This window comes from Trichoplusia ni, chromosome 27 (genome assembly GCF_003590095.1).
Source record: "Trichoplusia ni isolate ovarian cell line Hi5 chromosome 27, tn1, whole genome shotgun sequence".
Lineage (NCBI taxonomy): Eukaryota > Metazoa > Arthropoda > Insecta > Lepidoptera > Noctuidae > Trichoplusia > Trichoplusia ni.
In genome coordinates, this window is record NC_039504.1 from 123,463 (window position 1) to 142,595 (window position 19,133).

At 35.5% G+C, this 19,133-nt stretch overlaps 3 protein-coding genes across 4 annotated transcripts; 1 reads left to right on the top strand and 2 right to left on the bottom strand.

Annotated features, from left to right (window-relative positions):
• Positions 1-243: 243 nt before the first annotated feature.
• On the bottom strand, positions 244-4,480 carry LOC113505855 (mannose-6-phosphate isomerase). Its single transcript, XM_026888695.1, has 7 exons — positions 4,278-4,480; positions 3,666-3,989; positions 3,230-3,371; positions 2,764-2,940; positions 2,278-2,445; positions 1,224-1,426; positions 244-983 (listed from the first exon to the last, which is right to left on the bottom strand). The coding sequence occupies exons 2-7, from the start codon at positions 3,981-3,983 to the stop codon at positions 777-779; spliced, it is 1,215 nt and encodes a 404-aa protein (XP_026744496.1). The 5' UTR covers positions 3,984-3,989; positions 4,278-4,480; the 3' UTR covers positions 244-776.
• A 237-nt stretch (positions 4,481-4,717) lies between these two features.
• Positions 4,718-5,965, bottom strand: LOC113505910. Its single transcript, XM_026888783.1, has 2 exons — positions 5,756-5,965; positions 4,718-5,389 (listed from the first exon to the last, which is right to left on the bottom strand). The coding sequence occupies exons 1-2, from the start codon at positions 5,934-5,936 to the stop codon at positions 4,836-4,838; spliced, it is 735 nt and encodes a 244-aa protein (XP_026744584.1). The 5' UTR covers positions 5,937-5,965; the 3' UTR covers positions 4,718-4,835.
• A 702-nt stretch (positions 5,966-6,667) lies between these two features.
• Positions 6,668-17,570, top strand: LOC113505805 (homeobox protein rough-like). 2 transcript variants are annotated; one of them, XM_026888638.1, is made up of 4 exons: positions 6,668-7,215; positions 14,469-14,589; positions 14,855-17,275; positions 17,416-17,570. In XM_026888638.1, exons 1-3 carry the CDS (start codon positions 6,885-6,887, stop codon positions 14,970-14,972), a joined length of 570 nt encoding a protein of 189 aa, XP_026744439.1. In that variant the 5' UTR covers positions 6,668-6,884; the 3' UTR covers positions 14,973-17,275; positions 17,416-17,570. The 2 variants fall into 2 exon arrangements, with proteins under 2 accessions (XP_026744439.1, XP_026744438.1); XM_026888637.1 differs by lacking the exons at positions 6,668-7,215; positions 14,469-14,589 and having other exon boundaries at positions 15,670-17,275.
• Positions 17,571-19,133: the final 1,563 nt, after the last annotated feature.

Consider the following 19,133-nt stretch of genomic DNA (forward strand, 5'->3'; position numbering starts at 1 on the left):
TTATGAAATCGACTCCCGCACTAAGGACCCTTGGGTTGCGGGGGTTTTCAAAAACATTCAAGTTACATGCAAAAATGCATCCTGACTCTGAACAATGATTTATGGATCACACAATTTCTTATCCTTCGCAGGGTTAGAACTCGTGACACGTCGCACACTGTGGATCTATACTATACGATTCGGTTAACAGCGCAGTGAATTATTATATGAATAAATTTATAACCGAATAGAGAAACAACAATATTTACTAAAAACTAAATTTATTGATAAAAGGCACATATTTTTAGGAACAATAATACTAGAAATAAACAATGCAATAATCAAAACGCAAACCTTAAACTAGTACGCTTTACGACTACTCGTCTAACGTATCACATGATTTATATCAACAGTAAGGAACATAATAAAAATAAACTTAAAGTTTACAAATAATACAGGAATAAAATAATAATTATAATTTGTTGTTAGATCAACTGTTTCTCAAACTTTCTGTCTCAAAAGCAGCATTAAAGTCATAATTATGTTAAATCTTCAACAAATATTTTAATCTCATTCATTTTTATTCCATGGATTTCCAGGATTTATAAATACGAGTATCAATGATATATATTATATTCCCAACACCATTAAAAATTATGAATTGCATTCAATATAAAAGAAGCAAAGAGAAAACTTCCTCTTAGTTTCCTTCCAAAATAAATTGTGGACAGACAATTTTTTTTCCACAACACAAGAGATTGAGAAACAATGACTCAATAAAATCTAATTCCTACGTATCACACGTTACATATAGCTTGGTATACTTCTAAGTGGCTATCACCAGTGGGTTTTAACGTTAGTTGTCTGCTGGCTTTCAGGAAGATGACAGTTCCAGGACGAGCGGGGATCGGCTCTGTGTCACAGGCCTCTCCAGATCCTGATGTCACGATAAGCAGGCTCGGGCTGGGACGGTTCTGTGTGTTGTATGTGTCGCCGGATTCCAACTGCAAAGTTTGGTATTGATATAAAATTATGTAGTAAGTAATTACTTTCACCAAAATTTCCATATTTTTTAAAATAAAAAGTTTCTAATTAACAACTATCTTTTTTTGCTTAGAGAGTGTTTCTTACTCAGACTAAATGAGTTATTCTTTACAATGACAGCCACAATAAGAGGGTGGGGTATCATCAAAGAGTTGCCGATGCCGTGAAGTTCAGGATATTAATTCTAAGATTTTCCTTACCCTAATCTTAACAACAGCAAAGTCAGAGACTGGTGGTCTCCAAATGCAGGAGTTGGCGTCTTCTAGCTGAGGGTTGAACAGCAGCTGGTCTAGCGCGTAACTGCTGTAGTCCAACATGTCAACTAGGGTCGCCACATCGATGTGTTTGGGTGTGAGGCCTGCTCGCACAACGTTGTCCGAGCAAGCCATGCATTCTACACAATCTGGAATATAAGTGACACGGAAATGTAAGTACATATAGAACTAATTATACTTTCGACTATTTATTCTTGGATTTTCCAATTCAATAAACAGTTCCAATTGCTGTCTTCAAATGATTATGAACTTATAAATGTTTTACACAAGCCGAGGCCAAAGATTTATGTGTTGCATTGGATGTGATGAGTCTAAGAATAATGTTTCTATCATTTATGTAAAATTTTCAAGATTTTAACATTATGCAGTTCATTTTGATCTTTGTCTGATAACTGAATACTTAACGGTCTGTGCCTGATAACCAACATTACAGTTATCTTTGGATTAGGACTATAATATGTAAACAGTTTCAATGCATAATTACTGCATAACAACATTATCTTCCATTGTTTTAAAGTGGTAGATAAAATTTAATTTATAAATGAACATATTTGTTAAGTAAGCCAAATGATAAGCTGTTATAAAGATTCTTTCATTATGAAGATCTCAGTTATTGGTGCACATAACTTAATATCTTATTAACGTACAAAATAACACTGTTATTTAAACAAACACTTGTCTGTTTCACTGTTTCTAACACACTTAAAAAAAGGGGTTTTCAATTCGGCCGGTATTTTATCAGCATAGAAGTAAAATTGATAAAAAACCAACAAGTATGTATTATCAATTTTACTTCCAAAGGAATTATAAAACGGATGTTATAAATGCTGATGATCAATGTTTATTTATTGTATAACGTCTAACATTGAAAAACTCGCTTTCACTTGCTTTTTGATCAATGAAGTTCTTGAATACGACAATAATTACTTAAGCTGTAAATATCTAAATACATTTAATACATCATGTCGTAATACTTTACCTCCGCTTAAATAAGCGTGTGGCAAGTTGGGCTTCAGGAATATAGCCTGGCCTGGACTCAACTGCATGTAGTTCATGAAGTATAGAGACCAGCAGCCGACATCCCCGGGAAAGTCGGAGTGCAGGCGGCGCAGCAGCGGGTAGAGTAACGTTGACTGCGTTGTTACATCTGAATGTTAGAAGATGAAAGCGTTAAGTCAAAAGTTCTCTTTAAATAAACAATTTTTTTTCTTAAATAAATCTTTCACTAGGAGTCCTAACAGGGTTTGAGGCAGTTTAAAAACATCTTAATCGGGTGGATCACTCTCGTACACTGGTAGGTAAGGTAGTGACCAATACTGCCTGGCTGTCTATGCAGTTTAAATTATTATTGTTAAAAATGGGTGATGCTTCTTGTTTAAAAACCGTATTCAGAACAGTGCATGTTCCAATCATGCAAAAGTAGTGGTAGTAATATTCTAAACAGAACTAATTATGTCACACAAACCTGCTTTTTCCAGTCTGTCCAGCAGACTTTGTAAACTTTTCGTTATAGCACCCTTATCACTTGTCATCAGAGCCTGGAACAAAGGCTTGAGGACAGTCCCACTCTCCCCTTGTTCTTGGTAAGCAAGGAGGTTGTCTACACTATCCTTAGATAAAATGCTGGTAAGTTCTGGCAAATCTGGAACAGTAAAACAATTGTTAATAATAAAATGCTTTGGTTTCATCAAAAGAATAAGGTACTTGTGAGCTAGTTGTATTGTAATAAAAAGAGGAAAATCTAACTATGACTATACAAGTTGGTACTAAAATTTGGAGGCAAAGTGTCACACTTGTTAGCCATGATTTACATAATTAACATTAACTACTAGTTGTGACATTTTACTTTCATTAAAAGGTTCATAATATGTAAATATTACTTTGAAAAATATTAGTGTAATTTCAAAGTAAAATCATTAAATAATACACACTTTTAAGATATCCTTGAATCTCTGAGAGCGGCCTGAAGCCACAAAGAGCCTCAAATGGTGTCAGTGCAATTGCAAGCTCAGGCTTGTGGTTTGGATCTTTATACATATCTGGGAAGTTCTTGTGGAGTTCTTCGGCATGCTCCTGTAAAAATAATATCAATAAAGTTACAATAACTATTTTCAGCTACAAAAATCAATACGCAAAAACACAATGAAACAAATTTAGTTTAACTTTAAGAACTAATACAATACTGGAAAACCACAAAACTGCATATTAATCTTCCTAATCATAAGTTATTATTAATGGCATGACCTTAAATGGTTTAAGTCCAATAACTGATTATTACAATTTATTACACCTTATGAAAGGATGTTAACAGACTACAAACACTATTTATAAATAAATACTATTTTTCTGTTTAATAAAAAATAATACCTTGTTTGGGTGAGCTTGAATAGACAGTGCTTTTCTAATAGACAATATTTTAAAGAGGAATGGTACAGCAACTCCAAACTTCTTTCTAACTGCAGGTCCTATGGCATCTAGATTGTCTTTGATGTATTCCGACAACAGTACATCCCTATCAATGATGAGGGATGGGCCATTTGGATGTGTACCCATCCATAACTCAGCATATGGCTTCATTGGGTCAATAGCTATGTCAGGATTAGCACTAGAGAGTAATTTAGCTACTGTGCTATCTAGACCTAACTTCCCCCACTCATAATTTTGAACTTTGCACTGTAACTCCATTGCCAACTGAAAGGAAATTAAAAAACAAACTTTTCTTAAAATATTATAGACCAAATGTGTCTAAAAGCGCACAGGAAAAATATTAATTACCGAAATAAACGTTTTATGCGAAATTAAACATAAATTTATTTCTGTAATTATTATTAGGCTATAAAATAGAAATAGAGTAGTAGCAACAGCTACATAACCGTCAGGCAATTAAAATAGTTTCGTTACTACTTTTATCAGTAGTTATTTTTAAAATAAAATAGGTCAATTACAAAGAATAAAAAGTTTCGAGACTGAACAACTCACCAGTTTCCTGAATGTAACGAGTGGTACGTGTCTCTTAAGTGAAATTAAACGAATTGTCCACGTTATCGATGTCAATTCGTCGAGGTGATTCCATTAACTATCGACATACTTAGTAGTCGTATGACGAATGTAAATAACAATTAAATAGATCAGAACTAACCGCAAAAGAGGAATGTTGTTGTAACACAATGACAGACGTCAAAATAATGTCATCCTGATTACTCCGACACATTGTTTTTCGTACGGAAACGCAACTGCTTGTTGTTCAGTTAAACATGGTACAACATGTTATAAAAATATCAATAAACATCAGTGTCAAATCGCAAAGATTTTTGTCGGATTAAGTAAATTATTATTACAAAACATTATTTTTGAGATATCAGATACACTGTATATTAATAAATTAAAATAAATAACTAATAATGCACTCCATAAGTACAAATTGTACACTACAATTGTAAATTCGGTCGCATGAATAGATGTTGTTTGTTGTTAGAAAAAAAAACCAAAGACGTAGGTATAACACTGTGATCAGAAAAATACACTTTTTAACTATTTTTATTTTATTTTCTTTTCTTCATAGTACACAATGTCATCTCGGAGACTCCCTAAAACATCAGGGAGGTTAGTAGCTAATTTTAAATTATGGTTTACCGCCGAGTCTTCGATATTATTTAATTTCAACTTATTTTCCAACAGTTTGGTGGCTTTCACTATCTTTGCCGGTATTGCAAATCCTGTGAGGCCCCTGTTGGTTATTTCTACGTTTGGTGCCTCTTCCATAGGCTCACAAATGCTTGGATCGCCAGCATAGTTATTCCCAGTTTCGTATTTAGCACTTTGCCGCGCATTTTTGTCTGAAGGACTGTATTTTAATTCAATCTCTTTCAGATCCAAATAGGGATATTTCTTCATTATGACTAGTTGTTCATACTGTCGAAGATCTTCTTCGCTCAAAGCATTTTTAACAGTATTTAAGTGTGCTTGAAGATTTTTAGAAATGTCTTGTGTGGAATCTTTAAATCTTCTCAATGCATTTTCAATGTTGGATGCCATTTTTTTGGTTCGTTCTGCAATATTTTGATGCTCTGTTTTGCCACATATTCTTGAATCTGTAAGTAGATAAACGTAAGTATCAGGAAGGTAAGAGGAATTAGTACTTACTACGCGAGTAGAGCAAATAGTATGTCTCCAAATTTTAAAAAGGCAACCTAACACCGAAGAAACTATAATGCTACTAATAAGACCTCAGCTAAAAAGAGAAAATAGGGATAGTTTAACAGGTATGTATCTATTGTTTGTTATCACTTCGATTATACAGCTACGGATCCAGGATATTGAATATGATCCTTTATCACTTTTTTCACTAATGAGCAAGTCCATAGGATCCACTTATTGCACAACCAATCAATATCTACAATAATTTATCTCACCCACGTGTGATACCGTCGGAAACATTTCCGTAGGTATCTACTTACGGTTATTATAAGCATCCATAAACCATTTTGTGCCTTCTCTGTGCAAGGGAAAGGTGTAATTAAATGTAAGACACAATAGTATACACATAACAGTTAAAACGGCCGCATTTCTGTGCATTATTCTGCAGTTTGCCAAATATTTAAACATTGAATGAAATTGCCTTCGTTGGTCACTGGGCATTACATCTTTGAAACGTCAATTTACGACCAAGCAAAAAGGTTATTACTAAGGTTTTATCGCCTTTTAATCTATGATGAATCTATGCTTTAAAAGAAAACACAAGGTGGCCTGACTTTTAACGCTTGTAATCGATTTTAAAGGTTGAGGTTCTATTTTAATTATCATGGTACCTACCTGATTCAATTAGTGATTAGATGTGTGCCATTATAATTTCTACACAAATAATATTTTTCCGTTTAGTCAAGTATGTACGCCATAGCAGAGCCTGGTCAAGTAATTTCAGGAGGTACCTATGTATATGTATTACACAGACCCGTAAACTTTGAGACATAAGCTTAATTAAGTGATTGTACCTATCTAATGAATGAAAACTACATTGATAAGGTCTGAAAATAGATTAGATATATTGTTGTACAGATTTACAACGCCAACACGCCTGAAATACCAAAATAAACGCTATAGTACCTGCCTTAGAGAACGCCAGTCCCTAAAACTGTTTCGCTACACGTCAACACCATAAAATGTCTACATTGAAAAATATTTAGAGCTTTGGAATTTAAATTTCATTAAAGTCAAAATGTTTATGTTTACCAAATAGTATGCACCTACAAATCTGTTGTTTCAGTAAGCAGGTCAATCATTAGGAAAATACATTCTTCGAAATTATTGTAATCAAGTAAGCATAACAAAAATTAAGTAAGTAGGTACTTATTATTTGTTTATTACGAAGTTATGAAAAACTTTGCTGTCACTTGTAATCCCGCCTAGGGGGTCGGGTTTCCGAACCGAGATCGCTCATTGGCTGGCACTTACCCTTTCCCACTTATTCCCGTTCGGGATGAAAGGGAGCGCGTCGGGGGCGGAGCGAACTTCCTCAGGGATGTTAGTATGCACCTGACAGGCCAATTGATCAAACTCTCGTAAACGGGTAACACGTGTTTCATCACGATGAGCGAGGAACTTGATGAGGGTATTGAGGGTGGTCAGACGGACTCGAGTACGGTGCAAACGATCCAAACGCCGCGGCCGTCATCTCCGCGGAAGTTTTTCGCGAGGATATATGGCCATCTTGAGGAGCCTAAGACTACGAGTGTTGAGAAAGTGTCGGGATTTGAGAGCGAGTCGTCCTCGGACGTGGAGATTGGTGAGAGTGAGGGCGTGGAGATGCAGGCGAGGGGTCCGCAGCTGTGGGCGCCACCGCCGCCGCTGCCGCTGTGTCCGAGACCGATGATGCTGCCGCACCAACAGCTGGCTTTTGGAGCTGGTCTAGCCGCTTTCCGTAAGTTATTTAGTCCAAACATAAGACCTTATTTCCTTAAAAACCAGTTCATAACTCGAATAATATCTAGGTACCTTAAAGTAAGTAGAACTTTTCTTAGATTCCTTTAAAAATAAAACGGAAAAAGTTATAGCCGTTCCGAAATATATTTGACATTCTTCAAATTGCAAATTTCTATCTAAATCCGGGGTCCACTGTCGTAATTAGGTGCACACATACTTGTAATAAACCGTTATAGAAAATTAATCGAAGGTTTTTTGAGCATATAAAAAATTCTTAAAAGGCGGAACTGAATTCAACTACATAACAAGGTACCAACATTTTTGGGTCTATCTTAGAAATTGCGAAAACGAAGTAGATATACAGGCTGGCATGTTGATAATAACTTCACGAAATGGTCTAAACTAACTTTTAAAACCATTTTAAGATAATAAAACGTTTTGGTATTTAGTAGGTAATAGATATTCTGTATTATATGGTTGGAGCATATGTATTGCTAACAATGTACTCTATACAAAAATGAAAGTAAGATTTTACAGGGCGGGCGGGATTAAACCGCGCGACCCTTCGCAGAACAGACTTATACTTCTTAGACTCATTTATCTTTTTAGATAGTATGGAAGACTGATTTAACGACGCATAAAATAAGAGAAACTAAAACACCTCTCGGGAGTCCAAAATCATAGCACGAATCCTTGACACACCTATAAGCGACAATGGCCTGACGTAAAAAATATTTTGAATCAAATTAAAAAAAAAATACATGTTGTCAGATAAAATACTCAATACGTTTAGTGCAAAAATATGAGTTGTTGCTCATATTGCAATGCAAAAGTTCTATTTTTGCAACATCACACTCACTACTAATCGGCTATTGAAGAACACCTAGCTCTTTTAAATTTAACACAATATTGCATTTATATTAATCTTCAATCTACTCTACTTTTTCAGCATGGTCCAACTGACCAAAGACTTTCGTGCCCTATTCGATAACAAAATTACAAATACCTCTTTTACGTAGTAACTATTTAGTAATCTGTGCTCATGCGCTCTTAAATGAAACACACGAGAAGTACTTTTTGTGCTGACTTAAATTAAATAAATCACATTTTTATTTCTCTCTCAACATCTAAAAAGCGCCTTTTAACTTCCCTATAGTCATATCAGGTGGACCCATCGCCCAGTGAGCAGTTTCTGAAGAGAAAATTACAGTGTAGTGAAATTACAATATATGTCTCAAAATTCGTTTATACCTATAACAGTATCGCTGTAACTGGCAACAAAATTTTGTCGGTCAGTCATTAAAATGTATTATCGTAGATATCATTTTTTTTTAATCATGGCAATGTAAACTCCCACGCAAATTATTCAATCCTATCTAAAATATAGTAAATTTAAAGAGAATTATTTTTCTTAACATTTCTTCTTTATAAAGAAACCCAAAGATCAAAGATATCTTTCTCGTCCAGAGCTTACTCGTATAAATAAAATATCACTAGAAAAATATTTGAATATAATGGAGGGTGTCCATAGATAAGCCTTTTGCGCTGTAAAACCTCCTTCCCTAATCCTTTCACACAACTCTTTGCCGGACATCTCTTTATGGATTTAATGAAAACGTATTTTTCCTATGATCAAAGAAAAAGATCGTGTTCTTTTCTGGATAATACACAAGTTTATTTAAACATAAATAAAATTTGAGTAATATGATATTGCGTTGGATTTTGTTACTAGAGATAATAACGGAGATTACTTTATCTTCAGTAGTCAAATCAATCAATAAATGAATTCAGAAGGCGAATATTCATTGAGGCCTAGCTTTCACCATAGGCATCATGATTACGATCGTAATAAGCGTTTACAAAGTGTTGTAAAAAATCGTAACGTGGTGTCCCTCACGGTTGTGTAGTGTGTACTCTGCTTCCATTGCGGATGTAAATTTACCGACCAAGAATTATGATAGTAAAATTAAAATTAAAGCCGCTGTCAGCAAGGGCCAAGCATCTTGCGTAAACAATATTTTTACCGATTTTTTATTTTTTGCTCTGGTACTCGTACATTTCAACTCGTAGTTGAAAAGTTGTTGTGCTGTTTTAGTTTCCTAATAAACAAAATTGAATAACAACGCTTTAAATAACTATATTTAGTTGCACATTTCGTTTTTTTTTAATGGATTATAGTAAAGCAAGCACTGAGCAAAACCGTGGCATAAGGTTCATTAAATAATACAGTCTATCAGCACCAACTCCATCCACACTACCGTCCTCTGAAAGTTAAAACATAATAACATCTTTGCGTAATTTCCATTTTCAGAGAATTTCGCTAAACATTGCCACCAAACATAAGCCTGCTTGTCTCCACAACAATAGCCTTTATAATTTCCATTTGAGCTTACGAAAATCTTTTTCTGTGTGCAGTCTTATTACCATGAAAATAGAATCATAATGGTTTGTCGCGTCGCTGAAAAAGCTTAGAGAAGTGTCTGTGGTGTGGGCGGGGGTAGGTTCGATGCCGACGGCTCGCTTGTCGGCACTGGAGATGATGCGATTACCACACCACGTCTCGCTGCCTCCCAATGGAGGCGTGCCGGGACCCATTCGAACTCGCTCTCTCGTTAAAATTGTCGGCACTGTTCCGCTTCGCTATAAAATCCATTGTTCAACTCGTAATAACTATTGCGAAATAACAGTCCATGAAACTGATTATGAATACCTATTTGTATGTTTGTGTTTAGGTTTTCATTGTTTTGTGATCACTATTTTGACTAAGATAGCCTGTGGGTATGTCTCTATGTAGGTGGGTATAATTTTTACGTTTTTCTGTAACGGGATGATAGATACCTAGTAACTGTCGAGCTTCTATAAGTGTTTCACTAGTCCGAAATTGTAAGGTTGTAAGTAATACCTGATGTCTTGACCATTGCCCTTTACATTGGCCATATCAACGCAAATACGGCAAATATCTTTTTAAAATAAGCGTGTCTAGAGTCTATTTTCTTTACCCATCTGTGAACCTTGCAGATTCATAGACACTGAAAATTTCGAAGAAAAAATAGCGTTTTTTCATCCCGAGATCGAGCTAAAAATCCGTAGCTAAAAATTACTGCGATTCGAAAATTTTACACGCATGAAAACCTAAATCTATGGATCTTTTTCGCAATTTCAGGCCGAGTGTTTCCCCAAACCATGAAAGACAATAGAACCCACCATGTACCTACCTACTTAACCAATTAGGGCGGTAAAACATTTATCGTGTGCCTACATCTCAATAACAATCGACAATCACACAATTTCGAGCTCAGAACTAAGCTCCATGTAAATCGTAAGCCCCCGATACAAATGCAAGTTTTTTTTATCATCATGGACACTCGAACCGCATTGTTTAGTTCTTATTTAGCGTACATCGGCCGCCGCCTTCCATGTGGGAACCAACACGTGTTCCACAGCCTGCGTTCTCCAGCATTATAAAGATTTTTACCGATATTAGCCGCAAATTGAATCGTTCTCGTTTCACATTGCATTTGACGTTTCATCGAAGAATTTATTGAGGTGGAGTGGCTAGTGGGTGCTACAAAGTCGGTAATCGATTTTAAAATTTGCACGTTGAATATCGAATAAGTATGTTTATGGCCATACTTACTTTATTTTTTATCGAGTAGTTAAGCAAGCTCTTTGACATATCGTCTGATGAAGATGACACATTCAGTCGAAATCTCGTGTGATGTCACTTACCAGGACACTTTACACGTGACGTTAGCCTTAAACATATGTCACCCACCATTTTTGATACGGTTATCCTTCTTATTTTTTTATTCTATATCTATAGGATATGTGTTTTTTTTTCTTTTAATAGAATAAACACACGTATTCTACATTTTTTTGAAATCTTCTTTATGGATTAAACAGTTTTTAAAAATCAGTTCAGAAGTCAATTACATTAAGTTAAAATTGAGTATGGGATAAACAATCGGGCTGACACGATTAGACTATCCATCCTATTATTATCATTTGGTAGATTGGTCCAGATTTATATCAATACTAGCTGTTGTCGCGACGCCGTCGCGTGGTTAGAAGATATAAGTTATGATTTATACCTGCCCTGTTTTTTCCACATTTTCCATTTTATGACGTGATGGTATACCTATAGCCTAAAACCTTCCTCGATGAATGGTCTATTCAACACAAAAATAATTTTTCAATTTGAACCAGTAGTTCCTGAGTTTAGCGCGTTCAAACAAACAAACAAACTCTTCAGCTTTATTATATATTAGTATTAGTATAGATATAGACTGTGCTTAGATACCTACGCGACTTAGGTATTCTGAGAATACCTATCTTCCGAGTCGGTCTATTTGCTTACACATCACTGGCTCTCACCAGCTGGGCTAGCAGAAAGGAGCCAGCTGCCAATAAAAAGAAAACAATTTCACTACGAGTATTGTGCTCAATTGAAATGCAGTCAAGCGTCGTTTTCGTAATATCAATATCTCCACGAAAGGCATTCAAAACAAAACACGAACAAGTCAGGTGTGGCACTTCCATCTCTAAATACCCACAAGTGAATGGTCGAATGAAGCTGTAATTAGGGGATCTTCGCTAATGAATATTAAGGGGCGCAACCCTAACACGGCCGCATCTATTGTTAGCATTGTTGATTAAACACAATCATTTTTTAATCTTACATAACAATGGTATTTTTGTAGTTAGGATAAATGATAAATCTGTGCTCGATATTTCTGTTTATTACGGTGAATAAGTGAAATGTTTTATGACTTTAGTTTCATAACCAATGCCAGGCTTAGGTCAGTAGGTCACCATAACTAAAACATCAAATCATTTGTCAAATGTGACTCGATTTTGTTTTATAGTAAAACAGCTTACTTCATTTTCTAAGTTATTCCAAGAACGAGATAAAGTAGCTGCAGATTTCTGGATCTATGATAGGATAACACCTTGGACTGAGAATGAAATCGATATCTACTCATATTATTTTTTTAAATCGTGCTAATCTTTTTACAAGCCGCTAACAACACTCACTTTCGACTCGATTAAGCGCATGACGATTTAATGTGACAACGCTCAGTCAGATAATACTCCCATTGTGGTCCAATTACATACATACGGTGCTTATGCCGAGGGAAAACATCACAGCTGACGACTCTCATACACAATCACACATCAAGTATCCACCCCTTTGTACTTAACGTTCATTATCAAATTAAACCAATCTTGTTATATCTATTAGATTGCGCAGATAATTGTTGGAATCATCGTTAAAAAAACTGAATGTTTGAGATTAAAACGACTGCATTGCCAAGATTTTAGCTTTATGATTTTTTGGGTAATTTTATAGAATGGATGTATGGAATGATGAGCTGAGCTGAACTGAACTGGAGCGATAGTTTTGAAACCCTTTTAAATATGTTAAAAAAGTGAGGCTTTTTCATTTTTTTTAAATAAAACTTTCATTATTTTTTTATTTTTATTTTATTTTATTTATTTATTATCCTGTCCTTGCTGTGAAAGTCTTTACAACTTAAGTTTATTCAATTAGTAATTAACGGTTATGTACCTAACAAGGAAGGTTTTTAGGAGCATATCATAATGCGAATGTCTTAATGCTACCAAACTTCTGAATGCTTATACAAATTGAATGCATGAATGCTTATACTCATATCATTAGAGTGCTAAGTTCATGAGACACTTGTTTGAGCATATACATCTAGCTCTACCAACGTGATTAAATAGTAAATGTTTCTCCACATTTATCAAATCGTTTTCGCACAAACGTTCACAAAACTATATTTGATATCCCTCATTAGGTAGCAGCTACAATAATGATTCGGTCAACAATGGTGGACCAAGAAAAGAGAACAATCTGCACGCATCGCCTAACGATGGACATCATGCGAACTTTTATCTCTTCTTTATAGAGATAATGATACAATGTTTTCGCTAACATAAATTGCTTCAATCTTGGAATTATAGCAAAAAACATATAAGTAGGGATGTAAACTATGTATTGCTCTCGGAGTTTAGGTGAGGTTCGTGACTACATGATCCCGTTGATGAGTAGGGTAGGTATGTAATATAATAACTGTAATAGATATTGAAATGATAGATAGATAGATTCGGGTAAAGATAGGAAAATGGGGAAGATGTCAAATTTGGAGCAAACGGACTGTACAGAGAAACTTTTAAATAAATTACCTACTTAAGTTTCCGTGACAGAATCGTCAGCAGCTAATCCAAAGCTTCTCCAAACCCTTACAAAAAGTACGCTCAGTTGAACAGAGTTTGATTTCAAATCAGGATCCGGAAGGCAGTGAGCATCGGCTTGTGAATCAATCACTAATTGACCGGACGTTATTGTAACGGACACCAATCCGCCATCGGCATATCGGCCATATGTCGCCGAAGCGCCTCAATCCCGGCAATGTCGCACGCTCTATTTACGTACAGAAGGGTTCTGTTGTGGGTAAACCCTTTGGATATAGACGTAATAAATAAACCTGAGCAGTGAAAAAAATTGAAGACCTTAGTTACTAATGCTTCATATAAAAGGATGTTCACAATTCGTAGAAGAACAGCCGATGTAAATTATTGTTATAATTATTTTCGGCGAAATTATTATGACTGAAAATGATTTCTAAATAAACAAAGGACTGGCATGAGTAATGTGTATAGTATAGAACAAAAAATAAATTATGACTGCAAACTACGGGACCATAATTCGTGGAACTAATATTCATATCAAAGTATTTGGTAACAATATCGGATACGAAAATTATGAACGATTAAATAATCGTGATTCACCCTCGTTCGGACAGGGTTTCACCACTCTGAGACACTTCCGGGACAATATGGCGGAATCGGAGCTCTTACAAGCACAGTTTTCTCAGGCCTCAAAAGTTGCCGACGGACGGTACACAGGAATTGCAAAGAATCCTTACTAGGCAACCAAGTTTTTTGTTATGTTCCTACATCTTAGTACTTGCGTGGGAAATGTTGGTGTTATATTGATATTGTTTAAAACCACAGACCTTGTTCTAATGATGGTTGACATAATTAAAATGTTGTATAGTATTCTATAGAAATAATCTAAATCTAAGCAAGCATACATAGTCATAAGAGCTCATTACTACTATTACTAGTTTACTCTTTAGTTAGTTGAAGATAGAGCAGCATGTAGACTTATTTAAATGTACTTAGCCTCTATTATGCTAGTAGATAAATTTTTCTTTTTTTTGGCAGTGGCTCGCAGGCGGCGTAAAGAGAGCCGTCCACGTCGCCAGCGCACCACCTTCTCAGCACATCAAACTCTACGACTGGAGCTGGAGTACGCCAGGGGAGAATACGTTGCTAGGGCAAGAAGGTAATCAATTTCCACAGATACAGAATAATTTGAGACAAAATTAAATTGTTATGTGTAGGTATATGGCGTGAAATACCATTTGGATTTCTTTAATAGTTTTGCAAACAGATTAAAACATTACCACTTCTCTTCATTCAGGAATTAATATTTTTCGGGAAAGCAATGGCGGTACTTAGTTTTAGCTGACTTCTGTACTCTTCATTGTACCGCTATCTAGCAGCATTTAAACTTTTAACATAATAAATAATAAAAGCTTATGATTCAGGTGTGAATTAGCATCAGCACTATCGTTGAGTGAAACACAAGTCAAGATTTGGTTTCAAAATCGAAGAGCCAAAGACAAAAGGATTGAGAAAGCACAATTGGATCAACAATATCGGTGAGTTAATGATCAGCTGTGCTGAACACGTTTGATTGTTGAGGCCGGGGATTGTTATTTATAATCATATACTAGGTATAGCAGTCTGAGGTACTAATCACCAGACCAACAGACCAGTAGAGAACTTGACCAGTACTATTAATCATATTATTATGGGTTGACCTTGTTTTGGAAACTTAGTAGTATTCGCGTACACTAAATTTTCAAGAATACGTAATATTTCACTGGCGTACAGTGAAATATCTGCTTTGACCTCTCATGGCAGGATACTTATCTAAGTACCTACTTGTAGTAGGCTCACGAGAAAGAAACAATTGCCTAATTTGTGAATTAACTGTCATTAATTGTTTTACTCTGAATTCATGCTTCTAACTTCTAACTACGGCGCGACGTAACGGTTTTTGTATGCTGCTACGTCACTGTACTTATTATAAGCTTCGTTAATTCGCTCCCAACTACTGGATATTTATTCCTATTCTTATATGAACCAATGCGTTCTCAGGAATGTACCTGCGTCAACTTCGTTTACGTTCCACTTGTGTCAATATTGTATTGCCAACATAGATAATGTGGTAAGAAGAAGTATTCATTTTTAATCTTTCGAGGTTATTTACTCTATCAATAACTTTACAAAAAATGCTATGCAAGTAAGCCATATTCCCAGGTTCGGGAAAGATTTCGAAAAAATATTTAACTTAAAATTACCATGGATGATTAAGTATATCAATGAATTAAACAGCAGTAAATATTGGTATTATTTAAAAAAATAACTGGTCACCCTAAATTCAACCATTTTGTTTTCTTTCAGTGTTCTGTTAATTTCGCTTCTGTGTGCACGTGGCGATGTCATGAGTGTGTCTCGGAAAGTCATGATTGAGTGATTATTAATTCTTCTTTTACCATATTCTTGTTATAATTGTAATTTGATCTATTTCTTTTACATTATGAGCATAAAAAGAGGAGTTGTGCTACATGGAAGATCACGTGAAATCGTGTTTAACGTTTATAAGTTTTTTGAATTAGAAAAGCTTCGCGCTCATGAACTTCTCAAACAAATGTATGTTGCCAGCGTTCAAGCTACCTCCGACGGCAAAATTCCCTTACCGGGTAAACTTTTCGTAACAATACAAGATTTCTTAAAAGCAAGCGCAAAAATAACGGAGAGGGTCAGTACTTCTACTGGTATTAACAAAAATACTATAACGAAAATTAAGCGCGAGGGAATACAAGCAGAAGCTATTGGTAAGAGTAAAATTCCCACGCCGAAAAAGAAGGCTCGTGGTAAGGCAGTGGTACTTGATAAATTTGATTTAAGTGCCCTTAATCAGATGATTCAATCGTTTTACTTAGTACATAAAGAAATGCCATCATTAAATAAGATTTATTTGAAAGCCCAAGATAGTTTAAACTTCCAAGGCAGCAAAACAACTCTACTGAGAATTATGAAAAACCAGCTTGGTTATAAATTCAAGAAGTGTTCTGATAACCGATCTAGGTTAATAGAAAGACCAAATATAAAAGCATGGCGTGCCAAATACCTCCGGCGCATTCGAGAAAATGACGCTTTAGGTACAAATAAAAAGCCAGTTATTTACGTACAAACTTGGAATCTTTCGCACAACTCACTGAGCAAATATCGGCAGTCAAGTGATCATGTTGGGGTTCCGAAAACCTCCGCTGCAGGTCCTCGATGGTACATCGCACATGCCGGAGCTGAAAATGGGTTTATTGATGGCGCTTTCCTTATGTTTGAGGCAAAATCAAAACCAGGATACCAAGAGCATATGAACAGTGAAACTTTTACAATGTGGTTAAATCATCAGTTACTACCTAACCTACCCGAAAACTGTCTTGTAGTAATAGATAGTGCACCATGTAACAAGCCTCCTAACATGGGCCATAAAAAGTGTGAAATACAGGCATGGTTAAATGATAAAGGCATAATCTTTGATCCAAGTTTATCCAAAAGTGAACTTAATATGTTAGTACAGAACAATAAACCACCCAGAAATTATGAGATCTACAACTTATTCGCCACTCGTGGACATGAGGTGTTAAGATTGCCTCCTAACAGTTGTGAACTGAACCCTATAGAATATATTTGGGGGCTCGTCAAAAATAAAGTATTGGCGCAAACTGAAGCACAGCTTTCAAGCGAGATTGATAGGCTTACCCAAGAGGCAGTGGATTCAATAACAGCGAATGAGTGGAAAAGAGAATTTACCAATGTTAAAAATATTGAACAACAATATTTTGAGATACAAGGGCTTGAAGACAACGATGAGTTTAGTTTTATTTTTCACACAGGTAAATATATTTTATGTAATAGGAACCTTTTAAATAATTTAAAGATTATTAGAAATAAATGATTAGGAAGGTAATTTATTTATCAAGTCGTATTTTACGGTACTCTTGTATTAAATTCTAATTTCATTTTTGATTATTAGGTCAAGACAGCAGCGACGAAGTGGATTCTGATGTCTCAAGCGAAGGCAGTGAAAATGCTATGAGTAGTTCGGAAGATTTAGATTATGGACCTAGTTCGTCTTCAGTGCAGTAATATACTTTAATACCTTCAAATACACAAGTGTTCTGACTTAAACTGTTTTTTATATAATTCCTAAGCCACGTCCTTATATTTCCAACAATATACCAAATAGCGAACCTACTGTAACTGCTCTCTACAATATAAAAACAGCGAAATATCTAGGTACTTATATAATATGGACAGCAACCATTTCTTGTTTATCGCATAATTAAGAGTACAGACCAGCTCTATTAGATCCATGTATCTACCAATCTGAACATTCTCATACACTCACTTTCGCATACAGTGCAAACCAGCCGTTTTGACAGTCCTATTCTTAGTTGACGCAAAGTGAGTAGGTACTGAGTCATACTTATCTCAAACCTCATTACTTACCACGATATTATCACACGATGATGTTAACGGCACCAGCGTAATGTTAATCGTTTTAATGAACCTGCTTTAACAAAATCCCAAGTAAACAAGTAAATCATTATTAGGTATAGTTGTCAACATTAACTGTGAGAATAATCTTACTTTATAGCCTTATTAAAAAAAAGTTATTTCTGCGAAGATACTAGTATGAATTAATCCTTCAGTGAAATGGTATTGGATAAGTTAACACTCGCACATCGCATTCCAACTTTCCAAGGACTTCTAGTGAATAATAGCTACCTACCTAGTGTGATATGTGCGCGGCAGGGCAACATCAACAAAACGCACACGCCATAGATCGTCCTACTGCTCACATACCTCCCTCAGGAACTGACTAGCACTTTCCGGGATAGAAGTTGGACGAAACCTGTGCTTAAAGCACGTATAGGCAAAACAATATTGCTTCCTTAAACTAGAATAATAACTTTACAATCGATGTCGTAAATCAACCGATCCAATCCAAATGGATTTTTTATTTTCCAAATGACCTTCGAGGCATACTGCTACGTCTAATCAATAATAAAATGGACAATTTGCCAGATGTTGTTTCTGACCTGGTTCTCAAAGAATGTCACTTGAAATTATGGAGTCAGTGGGAACTTTAGTTCCGCTGATGCATAAGAGATTGCAAGAATGAAGGTCCAATATCCAGCATTGAGTTTTGGTACGTAAAATGTATCGCCACGTCAGAGGCCAACGGGCAGCTTGAACTCAACACCAGGATGGTACATGAACCATACAATAAGAAGATTAAAGTTCGTTAATTATGGAAACTGGAGGCCTACCTAGGTTATTCTATTTACATCACATTTAATCTTAATGGCCCCCTAACAACGCTAAATATTACTTAATATAATGAAAACAGATCTATCTATCTAAATCAATCGGTAAATGTTCTTCTTTCTCTTCATTTCCAGGCATTTAGCAGCTGCTTCTGGACTTTTCCCCTCCGTGCTGTCCCCTGCCTACTGCTCACCTCCGCCCTGTCCATGCTTGCCAGCACAGCACCCGCCGCCAATGAACGATAAATGAATTATTTCACTCAATTATTACAGATTTGGAGAACATATTACATTATTTTATTAGAATTAGTTCTAGGAAGTCTTCAAGAAACTACTATTTCATGATTAATAAGACGAAATTTAATATTCTTGCTTATTTCGAAACATCAATTTTGTTTCGAAGGCACGTATATCAAATCGA